At 51.2% G+C, this 11,568-nt stretch overlaps 1 protein-coding gene across 4 annotated transcripts in view; it reads right to left on the reverse strand.

Annotated features, from left to right (window-relative positions):
• Positions 1–11,568, reverse strand: part of Col27a1 (collagen type XXVII alpha 1 chain) — a 120,294-nt gene that overhangs the window by 57,545 nt on the left and 51,181 nt on the right. For all 4 annotated transcript variants that reach the window (XR_013110643.1, XM_076934822.1, XM_076934823.1 and 1 more), the window contains exons 14-17: positions 10,252–10,296; positions 3,551–3,604; positions 3,019–3,063; positions 301–354 (exon numbers count right to left, since the gene is read on the reverse strand). Coding sequence is in view for 3 of the 4 variants with exons in the window: in XM_076934822.1 (XP_076790937.1) it covers positions 301–354; positions 3,019–3,063; positions 3,551–3,604; positions 10,252–10,296 (198 nt within the window). In the remaining variant the exon portion in view is untranslated. The remainder of the gene's footprint in view (positions 1–300; positions 355–3,018; positions 3,064–3,550; positions 3,605–10,251; positions 10,297–11,568) is intronic.

Genomic DNA, 11,568 nt, shown 5'->3' on the forward strand with positions numbered 1-11,568 from the left:
CCAAGGGGGAAGAAAAGCAGGAAAGTGTCAGAGGGGCCCAGAGACCTGGATCCTGTGCCACTGGGTGAAGAAGCACCAGGACTTGTCCCTAAGAACAGCTGGGGACCATTGTTCAAAGGGCAGTCTGGGGACAGTGAGGAAAGACAGACTGGGATAGGTGGCCAGGGCCTGGAAAGACATCCAGAGGCCGCTATGAGGTTCAAGGAGACGTGATGGGTGAGTAGGTGGGAAATGCCACCTAACAGACAGACCCTGAGGAATGCAGTGGGGGTAGGGCTGGAGGCAGCAGATAACAATTACCTTGTCTCCTTGGAAGCCGGGATCTCCCGACACACCTGGCACCCCTTGTTCACCCTGAGTACACACCAGCAAAGAGATTATAAGGAGAGGGCCATGCAACCCGGAAGCTCCCCCGCCCCAACAAAGAACCCCATGGGGCCTTGTGGAGGCTGTTCTTCAGGCCAGCAGCAGCCTTGGCTCAAAGGAGTCAAAGACCCATCTCCCCTAGGTAGGGTGAGGAGACCCAGGGTGAGGGGACCCCTCCCATTTCACAGCTGCTCAGAGCACTGCAAGGCCACCTGGCCCTTTCATAGAGAACACTAGTTTTCTCGTAGGACAATTTCTTCATCCGTCCGCCTCTTGAGCAGCAGTTGATGTCAGCACGATAGGGTGAAAGCTACAGGGGCGACAGCCCTGCCTGCTGTGAGTTGTCATATCTTCCTTCCATACAAGCAGCTGGCGTTTAATTAGATACTTAATCAGCAATCGTGGGAGACACCAGAGAGCTGACTTAAGACTGTGTGCAAAGTGAATCAAATGGGCCCTGACTGAGCTCTGAGTGGGGCCCTTCTAAAATGGATTGAGAATGTCTGGTGACAGGACTGGCAGTGAGAGACCTCCTCTGCTCCCTCCTGGTGCAGTTCTGGTAAGTAAGCTGTGCCCAGGCCAGATGGGAGGCTCCTCCCTTTAGGGCTGGGGCCATCTCAGAGCTCTTCCCAGTAGCTGACTCAATCTGCTTACTGAGGCCTCATGAAGCCCCAGCAGAAGGAAGTAGAAATCTCAGAAGACCAAGGCAACAGCAAAGACTGTGACATGGCACACAACTCTATTATTAGAACAAAATTGGAATTGAAAAAAGGTTTTTAATTGCTTTTTCTTTTCTTTCTTTCTTTCTTTCTTTCTTTCTTTCTTTCTTTCTTTCTTTCTTTCTTTCTTTTTTCTTTCTATTTGGAAAGTCTTATACAAGGTCCTAGAGTTTGGGGAGGTATTTGTATTTTCTCTCCTCTCTCTCTCTCTCTCTCTCTCTCTCTCTCTCTCTCTCTCTCTCTCATGTGCAAAGACGGGCTGCAAATATTAAAATATGAAGAAGGAAAGCTTAAGTCACTGAGAAAATTAAGACATGATCCAGACAACCAGGCTGAGCAGGCGTTCACGCCAGGATGTGCCTTGCCTGGCTTAGGGCCAGGTGGGGTCACGGAAAGTCAAAATGAGGAAAATACAGGGGTGAATGGCAGCTCTGTGGTCCTGGGAGGATAGAGGCAGCGTGTATGTGGCTACCAGAGTCCAAGCCGGAGACCCTGACTCAGCCAAGGGGCAGGACAGCTTTCCCTCTCTCCATCTTCCAAAACAGCCTCCAGTGACTTCCTCCTCCTTCAGTGTGTTTCAGAGCTAAACGGCAGAAGCTGCTGTGACAAGGACGTGATGGCACCATGGTCATTTCCATGCATCCTACCACTGCAAACTGGCAGGCAGCCCTGCAAAGCCCTCTCCCATGACGTCATCTACTCATGCGCTCTCTCCTTGGCCAGGGCTTCAGCTTTTCCACAGAGCTGCTGTCCTGAGTCTCAGCGAATACAGGTGTCAGGACACCCCATCACCCCCACGAGCTCTTCACTTCCAGAGAAGGAAGAAGGGTGGAAGGGCTGTACCAGGCATAGCTCAGAAGGGCCACAATGCAGGGTTACGCATAATGGAGAGAAGACAGAGATAGCAACGGGTAGAGGAAGAGCTAAAGTTAGCACCCAATCTCACCAGCTGCCTGAGGGGGGCTGAATAAAACCATCTGACTCTATGTATTTGAGGGGTGGGTGCTGGGAAATTCCATTTCCTAAGACCCCAGGGATTTGGATTAGTTCTGACCATCATGTACAGACTTTGGTTTGATCATTATCTGTCCTTCTCTGGGTCTGTTTCCAACAGTTATCACTCTTGTCACTCGTAGGTTCTAGAGTAAGTGACTTCCCAGAGCCTTGTCCACTCTGACCTTACGACTTCCATTCTGTTGAGGGGTGGAACTCTCTGGGGACCCACATGCCTCCAGAGGACACAAGGGACCAGCTATCTGTTGCAGCTGCAGGAGCCTGGGTGAGGAGGCACTGAGCAGAGAGGCCATTCCCTGTGGATTCTCAGGGTGCTGCCCTTAAACATGCCACACTCTTTGGCATTTCAGATTCATGGAGAAACTGATGGGAAAGGAAGAGATGCCGGTACAAGGCAGAGCCTTCCTATATCCCCCAGGTTGCCATAGGTCATTCTGATGCTGTGTATCCAGGCTAAGTAATACCTGTCTCTAGGCCTTGGGACTCATCTCCCTCTTCCAACAAGGTTTGGCACAGGGCTGAGACAATGCAAGTTCAGTGGTTGGACTGTTCAGCATAGGCCTCTCCAGGGCCAGTAGGGAGGCCGTCCTGGGTTCCCACAGCCTGGGTGCTGGACTCTCTAGGGCTGGACTCTCAAATTCACACAGGGATACCTGTGTGAGCTGGTCCTCAGAGGTCTCCACCCTCATGCTCTTTATTTGAGATTCAGAGGTCGGCCTTGGCTTCCCACAGACCCTTGTCCTTTCTGCCTCAACCATCGGGCCTCCACAGCTGTCCACTTGAGCCCCACACACCAAGAAACCAGAAGAAGCCAGAATAATAGGTGCAGAGGACTGAGAGGGGAAGACACAGTGGGACGCAAAGGAGCCAAGCAGAGAGGGATCCCTGGGGAGTGGCAGTAAGGGAGAGTTCCGATCACCTTATCACCTTTCAGTCCGGGCTCCCCCACGCCGCCCATCAGTCCCTGCAAGACAGGTCAAGACCACAGAAGTCAGAAACTGACATGCTTCAAGACCCCTAGCTGGGTGCCCACCCTGGGTCTCTGTGTTCTTGTGAGCAAAGGGAACAGTGATGGCCACCTCACCAGCTCCCTTCTGCAGTGATCCTCATCCCTGAACCAATCCCAGAGCAGAAAAGGCTGATGGCGAGGGCGTGGGCTGTCCTTGCCAGGCCTCCCACTGTGGAAACCATCCTTACCACTTGCCATGAGGGTTTCTGCATCCCTGGCTCTGAGTCCTACATCCCTGAACCCCAATGGCCTCCAAATCAGCTTGTGGACTTGGTGTCCAATAAAGATGTCTGGCCTAAATGACACACAGATGCTGGGGCTAGGTCTCCAGCCAAAGAACTGAGCTCCCAGCCAGCCTCTCCCATCTTCCCTCCCAGTGACTTCCGTCTGGAGTTCCCGGTTGGGGTAGGGACTGAACTTAGAAAGGCCACATTTAACTTACCTTCATGCCTTTCGGTCCTGGGTAGCCAACTGGACCCAATGCTCCCATGTCTCCCTGGGAATGGACAGAGAGGAAGACATCATGAGAGGTGGTCCTGGGGGCAGATCTGGGAGGGAGAATCCCCAAGGTCCAGGGAGCTGGACTGAAGATACAGTTCACACCCTAGGGCTGATCTTGGAATTAGAAGTATTCTGCACTGATTGCTTCCCCTGGAGTCAGAGCCAGCTACAATCCCCGAGCCTGGCCAGGCCTCACAGTCCTATCCCTCCCAGAACTTCTCATTAGATATTAAGACCTGTCCACAACATGAATAACTCACTCTTGACTTCTTTGGACACTGGTCCCCTCTGCAAAATGGGGACAAGGATTTTCTGCTCTGGGGCTGATAGAAGAGTTAACTGCAGGTTGATTCTTTGGGATAAAGAATGAGAAACACTTCCTGCTCCACAGAGACGCTGACTAGCTCTTTGCATGGCAGCACTGACAGAAGGCAATCTGGGTGCTCTCTATTGTTTATGGTACCCAAGACGTTGAGCGAGGCTCTTGGACTATAGGTTGGGGAATCCAGCTTTGGGTCAGGAATAAGATCCTTGGGTCTGGGAGGACCAGCAACCCCAAGGGTGTTTTCCACAGGGGCTCCAGATGGCTGTTTGGACATTCCATAAGCCAGACAACTTGTCCCTCTGACACTTACTAGCATAGGACAAGGAGAGTAACAACACTTTGTGTCCTAGCACTGTTTCAAGTAGTAGTCGAGTTAGCAGGATGTGGTAATGTCTGGGGGCAGTATGCATTGTCATAACTTAAAAGAGATCACTGCCATCAAACAGATAGAGGTCAGTCAAGGGCCACTAAAAACCCCATAGCACATAAGACAGGGTAATGCAGCCCCGGAATCAAAGATGCAAAGGTCAGGGAATCTTAAGCTTAGCATGAAGTGGGTGAATTTCCTCTTTCAAAGCTTAGTTCTTTCTCTCAAATGTCACTCTGCTCTTTGATACAGAGCCACCCCAAGCAGGATCATAACATGGAGTTGTTCCAGAAAAAGAGCTGTTCTTCTCAGCTAGTTCATCTTCCTTCACCCACCTAAGGGCCTGCTTTGTGGCTTTAATCAATGAACTGGATCTCTCTTGGCATCAGATCCCTACTGACCTGATTCAGGCTCTTTGGGCACCTTGGCAAAGGCTCTGAGGTTGGGACACAAGGGTCAGCCCTGGATAACCAGGTCATAGAATTTGACCTCAAGCTCCTGTTGGAGCTTCTCACACCCTGGAGTGACAAGAGAAGCCCAATAGAGGAGACTGCCAATGGAGACCTGCAGGAAGGTTGGGAGCCTGGAGATGGGCAGTGGGGAGGAGCTTTCAGACCAGACACACCCATCGCTCCTCCCAGAACACAGAGACTAGCCCTGGCTGCCTGTGTAACCATGGTAACCGCATGACCCCCCCTCCCCCACTCAGGACTTCAGTCCCCACTTGTCTGGGTTCACCCCTTCCTGCTGAACCTCTGCATTCACTGAAAATCTTGCTTCCAGTGCCCATGAAGGAGCTCCTCCATCAGGAAAAAGAACACTTTGATCTAACAAGGACAGTCATGACCCAATAAGAGCACTTTAGGCCACCAAGCAAGAGTCCTCTTCTCTCCTCCACTCAGTTGCTTCTCGCAACTCTGGCAGATCATCATTTGTACCATGGCTCACACACCAAAGAAGAGATCAAGAGTCAAAGAGGCTGGCGCTACAGCACGTCTAGTCCTGAAAGAAGGAGGGATATGACCATGGACCCCTTGGTATGGTGGCCAGAGCTGGCTCTGTAAGAGGCAGCTCCTCCCTAGGCCAGGAACTCAGGTTGGCTTTTCTTGCTGCAGACTAACCTATAGGCAGCTATCACACAGACTGGATGACGGGCATATGGGGCATCCAAAGGCTCTGTGGGTGTTGGGGAAGGAGCCTGGCATAGATACCCATCACTCCAAGGGGGGAATAAGTTGTGGCAAAAGACCCGACATGCAGAAGACTGCAGCTGTGGAGACTCGGGGGAGGGAGCAGCAGCTGCACAAGGTCTTAGAAACACAGAGTCCACCAAGAGAGGCGAAGGGACGCTGTAAGCCACTGTCCCCAGAGGACATCTCAGAGCCTGATTGCTGACTGCTCCCATGAGAACAAGGAAGACCCATGTGTTGGAACCACTCTTAAGCTTCCAGACACTGCTTCCCACCATCCCCTTCTTCCCAAGGTCCCACCACAATCACAACCAAAACAGCTGCAGGTAATTAAAGTCCCCCCCCCCCGCCCCTGTGTGTCCAATTCCAGGGGCAGCTGCCATGATTTCCTCAATCCAGCCAGACTCTGGCTACACTGGGCCCGGGGCTAGCAGCTCACCACTGCTCACCCATGTAACCAGGACCGCTGTCAGAGCTGTCCCACTCTCTTAGCCAGGAACCCTGCTCTGCAAGCACTGAGTGGGTCAGAGGCAGGATCAGACCTCAAGAATGTCTGTCTGTCCTAGTGTGAATCCAAGCCTACAGACAGCAAGAACCCAAGAGCATCACACAGGCATCCAGATCAGGGTTTGCAGAGGACCTTATGGGGTTTCCAAGGCAGGCCACTCTCTCCTTCCCAGAAATCTCTCCTTACGCCTTGCATCTCCTGTTCAGCTGTAACATCTGGCCTATGATGTCCTCATCCCTTGGCTCACCTGTGCCTTAGTCTGGTGTTCTGGGCTGACCACTGACACTGCTAGGCCTTTGTTCCTGTAACCGCACCCCTACCATGACCTCAGAACTCTGCTATAAGGTCTGGAATCAATGCCTTCTGTTCATAGCTGGCCCTGTGTAAACCACTAAGGTTATATGTGCTCACAGGCCACTACCTGTCTCACCACTGGACTGAGATCAGGCCCACTGGTTGAAGGACCTTCCCTCCATGACTCCAGCATCCAGTATGGTGGGGCAGAGTCACAACCAGTATGACTTTGAAGTCCCAGATGAATGACCTATGAAGATCCACAGTGTTCCTTTAAATCCCACCAGGGAGCTGGCCTTAAAGAAAATCGAGCTTCTTGTGGCCCCAGTTTAGGGACAGGAGAGTAATCTGGGGGCTCTGATCTTACACAAGAGCAGTACAGCAATAGCAATAGAGAGTGGCTTAAGAGCTTCTGTGGTGTTTACAGGCTGAGCCCTGGTTTATGGGCTGTGTGACCTCAGATAAGTGTGCTACCCACTCTGAGGCTGTGTTCTTACCTACAAGATGGCAATGAGCTCCCTCTCCAGGGCTGGTGTGCTCATTCAAGTCTGATCAGCATCAGAAATACAATACCTGGTTAACTAACACCAGTTGACCAGGTTCCTAATTGACTCTCCACACAGAGGATAGCCCCTGATCCATCCATAACAGCAGCATTTAGGACTGGATCACAAGATCTTTTGTTCTCATTCAATGCAGAAGCTAAAGTACCCATGTCTCTCTGAACAGAAGAGCCAAGAGCGATTTCTGCGGAGCAGATTCTGAAGTGAGCAGTCTCCCTGCACGCCAGCCATGAGCTCTGATGACATCAAGAGGAGAGGGAGAACTTAGGACAGGACGTAGGGGGCATAGAACAGGGCAAGCCAGGGCACAGCATGTCTTCCAGAGCGCCCTCACAGCAGACATCCCACAAGCATACAAGTAGACAGGTGCTTAGTGAGAGGTAGCCTAGTCTTCTGTCATCTTTCCTGGCTGGGCACCTGGGAAACTGGGACAGAGGCAGATGGCAGACTGCAAGACAGTGGCTTCAGCTGACTCCACAGAGGGTTTGTATATATTGGTTTCCATAACAAAATGATCATCAAAACACAGACACCCTCCCCCCCTCATCATCTGAGCATCCATACACTCTACAAAACCACAGGCGACTCAGTCCTGCTTCCTCCTGGATACCTCAGAACAAGGTCCCTTTCCTTTCCACTCTCCAGAAAGTTCCTGGCTCAGAATTTTACACTTAGAGTTCCAGGACCAGAAAGAGCACTCAATCTGAGCTTGGTGGGCTCAGGTCCAGCCCAGTGACCCCCACCTAAAGGTGCCCGGGCGAGAGATATCTCATTCTGGCAGAGAAGAGAATCTGGAAATAAGGCAGGAGAGGCTGACAGTGGCCATAGGAGGACACAGGGCAAGGAGGCTGGAGGAAAGAGAGGCTCTTTGGAAACCATGTAGGCATAAGACTGAACTGCAGGCACACCCAGAGGTTGGCCCAGAAGAAGGCAGGAAAAGGGTCCCAGAATGGAAGCTGGGGGTTATGGCCTCCAATCAAGCCCCCACTCTCTCCTGCTTTGTATGTAACTTTGACCTGGGGGTCTGTTTTTCTACCTTCTAAAGAGACTATGAGCCACAGCATCAGGTCAGAACAGAAAGAGAGGGACCAGTTGCACTTGAATGTCAGGTAAATAGGATGATACTCTAGCACAAAGGTGTCCTAAATATCACATCTGGCATCCAAAGCCACCTGAGAGAACAGCGTTTTGTCTGGATAGTCCTGAGGCTGGAAGGAACCTGCCAAATACCAGGAGGAACAGAGACAGAGGCAGTATAGTCTGGGGGAGGACCAGGGACAGAGGCAGTATAGTCTGGGTCCATAGAATCTGTTCATTCATCCAAACAGAATTCATTCTCCTCTGGGTTGGATCCCAACCTAGAGGATGCTGGGACAATGCCAAATGGGAACACGCGCCAAAGATGACTATCAGGATGTGTGAATATCCCCTCAGAAAAGTTTGGGACCAATATTGCTCACACTGAAGGAGTCTGGAGAGAGAAGGCAATGGATATTTGATCCCAGGCACAGCCTCTCCCCGGGAGAGTCAGGGTAACCTGGGCTCAAGACAGGAAAACTCTGGAAAGTGTGGGCTCTGCTTAGATGGACCAGGGAAGAAGGGAGTTTCCAAAACCCGAGGGGTTCTCATCGGAGCTTAATGAACATACACTTGAGGGATCCCTTCAGAGCTTTAGAAGAAATAAATACTAAGACTTCCAGCATGTTCTCAGAGTCTCATGGCACATGTTGCCAAAGTAAGTAGTCAGCAAATTTCTGTTGAATGAACACAAGAGATGAGTGTCTGAGTTAATACTTTCCCATCCCTAGCCAAGACAGACATCATTGTCAACTGTAGCATCTTCAGCCAAGGAAGATATTACTAGCTAACTATAGCATCCCCAGCCAAGGCAGACATCACTAGTCAACCGCAACACCCTCTCCGTACTACTAAATTCCGATGCGCAATGCTACCAGACGTGTAACAGAAAGATAAAAATAGCTATTATTATGATTAATACTTCTTGAAGCTTTTCGATGTTCTAAAGACTGCTTAAGTGGTAAGCTACTTACGTTATCACATCAATCTCCCAAAGCAAGTACTAGGATGATGCCCGTTATATAGGTGAAGAAACGGAAGGAGAGGAGGGTAAGAAAGGTATCCAGGACTGGGATTACATGAATGGGTGAAGGAGGACTTGAACCCAGGAGGTAGGGATCCAGGACCTAGACTGGACTTTGTGCATCTGTGGTCTCAGAACAAATGAGGACAATGATCCTATGTGACAGAGGGTTCCTGAGGTTCATAGGGGTGAGGCTAGAATTGAGGATCAGGGACAAGAGGTTGACCTGACCCATGTCCTCTAACCAGGCTCTGTTCCCACCTGCCTGAGCAGAAGGGACAACCTGGGGGACCCTAGGCCCTCTTCCAAGGATAGACTACTCTAGGGAATGGGGTCCATCATTCTCCTCTTATCCCTATCTTCATCCTCCATCTGAAGAGAACTTCTCAGCACAGTTGCTGGAAGAGCAAAGGCAGCCCTCCTGTCTGGGGAGCCATCTTACACCCGCTACCACCACACCACAAGTTTCACAGGGCTAGAGAAGAGGATCACATTCTAGGGGAGCAGATACTCTGGAGGTCCAGCAACTAGTCCTTACACTGAGTGACAGAGCCACCTGCCAAGGCTTTTCCAGCCCGGAACAATCAGAAGCTCTGTCCCCTCCAGCTCCCCAGTCTCTTGGGCCTGGGCCTCTCAGCAGGTAACAGTCATGCTAATCACAGTACGGTCCTCTGACAGCATTTACAGAGTGCTGGAGCAGGCCACGCTGTGACCACCCACTTTCATCCTCACAACCAGGAATCCAAGAGGACTCTCCCCCCCCCCACCACCTCCATTTCATAGATGACGAAACTAAAGCATTGAGAACCTAAGTGACATGACCCAGGTCACATGACCAGGATGTGACAGAGGCAGAACTTGAACTTGTACTGCTGCTCCAGAGTCAGTGCTTTAAAGAAAATGGAGAGGAAGGCCTAGAGTCTCTGCTCTGCTGCTAGCTGCAGTCTCCCTCTGGGCCTGAGCCCTTTACTGGTTGAATAGCTTGCTATCACATTGATCTATGGGCCTGCAAATCAAGGGACAGGCAATAAGCCTAGAATGGTTGGCAGTCCTGTGCTCCAAGACTCATCTTCATCAAATCAATGAGGAAGCAAGCTCCAGGAAAGAAGGAAAGTTACCTGCAGCCACAGCAGGTTTTGGCTTTACTCCTCCTCTCCTTCTTCCTTCTCCTCCTCATCCCTCTGGGGCTTATGGAAGAGGTCCTTTTGACTCCCCTACAAGGCCCGTTGCCTGCTCCTCACACCCTGACTACCCCACCTCTGCCCAACTTGGACCTAGGCACTCGTGTACTTACAATGAGCCCGAGAACTCCTGGTGGCCCTGGCAGGCCAATTTCTCCCTGGAAACACAGAAATCAAGGTGGTTACTGCCCCGTCTCCCTCTACACCATATCACATGCCAGTGCTGGGTGGAAGCAGACTTCCCCTCTTCCTGAGCACAGTCCCTTAAGTGCTCTTACATGCTTGCTGTAGGGTGTGTAGAACACTCCCCTCTACCATCGATTCCATTTGTAACATCCAAGCCTAGCCCCTCCCAGACTCTAGGCACGGAGGGCAGACACGGGTGGGACTGGACCCAGGTCATAAGCAGGTGGAGGTGTGTTTCTCTCTAGGTGCAATTTCAGAGGTGAGTGGTCTGCTCAAGGTCAGACAAGCAATGAGGACATCACATGGAAGCCCTGTTGCCACTCAGGCCCTTCAGGTCCTCTATTCCTGGGACTTCCAAGGAATAGAGGAGCTCTTGCCTGGGTCCGGAGGATGGGGCAAAGTGGGACTAACCCTCCAACTCCAGTCCCCCAAAGCTTTATAAATGGACCATCTAACGCCCACACCAGGGGTGGGGGAAACATGGAGTCTGGTTCAAGCTCAAACTGGAAAGTCACGAATAAAACTGTGGTTCTGGTAACTGATAAGTGGTGAGATGTGCCAACCTCCCCTCAGGGCTGTTCTTTTTGATACAACTTCGGGGCTACTGGAAGGGAAATGACTTGCCAAGGTCCCTCAGCAATTCCATGGCAGAGCTGATGTCAAGGCCAGAGAATCGTTCTATTCCTCCAGACCCTAAGGAGAAAGATGTCTCTCCCAACCGAAGAAAACTTCCAGAAGGGTCATATCCTTTGCCTAGGATCTTAACCTATTAAGAACTGATTCTGTGGGAAGGCCCTAGCTCCCCTGGAAACCCTTGAATGCATCTTGCTCCACGTGGAGACTCCACCCTTCTCTCTTCATCCCAGTTCTTCCCCATGGGTTGTTCCTACTCTGCTGAGCTTCTCTGTTCCCCACAGCTCTCCCTAGCCAAGTGCAATGGACTGAGGAGGTAGCAGTGAGACCAGGATGCTTGGCACCTTAGAGATGTGTAGCATTGATGACAATTGTCCACTGCCCACCTGCAATGGCTAAGACCTCCCATCCTCTAAAGCATGCATTCTGACCTGCACTTCAAAAGGGAAACTAGGGTGCTCAGGAGCAAACTGGTTTCCCAAGGCTCACAAACTCCATGTTCCTGGCTTTGAGGCCACAGCTTTGTCCCCATAGTATCTGGCTAGGTCAGACTCAGAAGTATTTATGGAGTTGAAATGGACCAACAAATATTCCGTGCGGCTGGAAGGCCA

This window comes from Arvicanthis niloticus, chromosome 5 (assembly GCF_011762505.2).
Source record: "Arvicanthis niloticus isolate mArvNil1 chromosome 5, mArvNil1.pat.X, whole genome shotgun sequence".
Lineage (NCBI taxonomy): Eukaryota > Metazoa > Chordata > Mammalia > Rodentia > Muridae > Arvicanthis > Arvicanthis niloticus.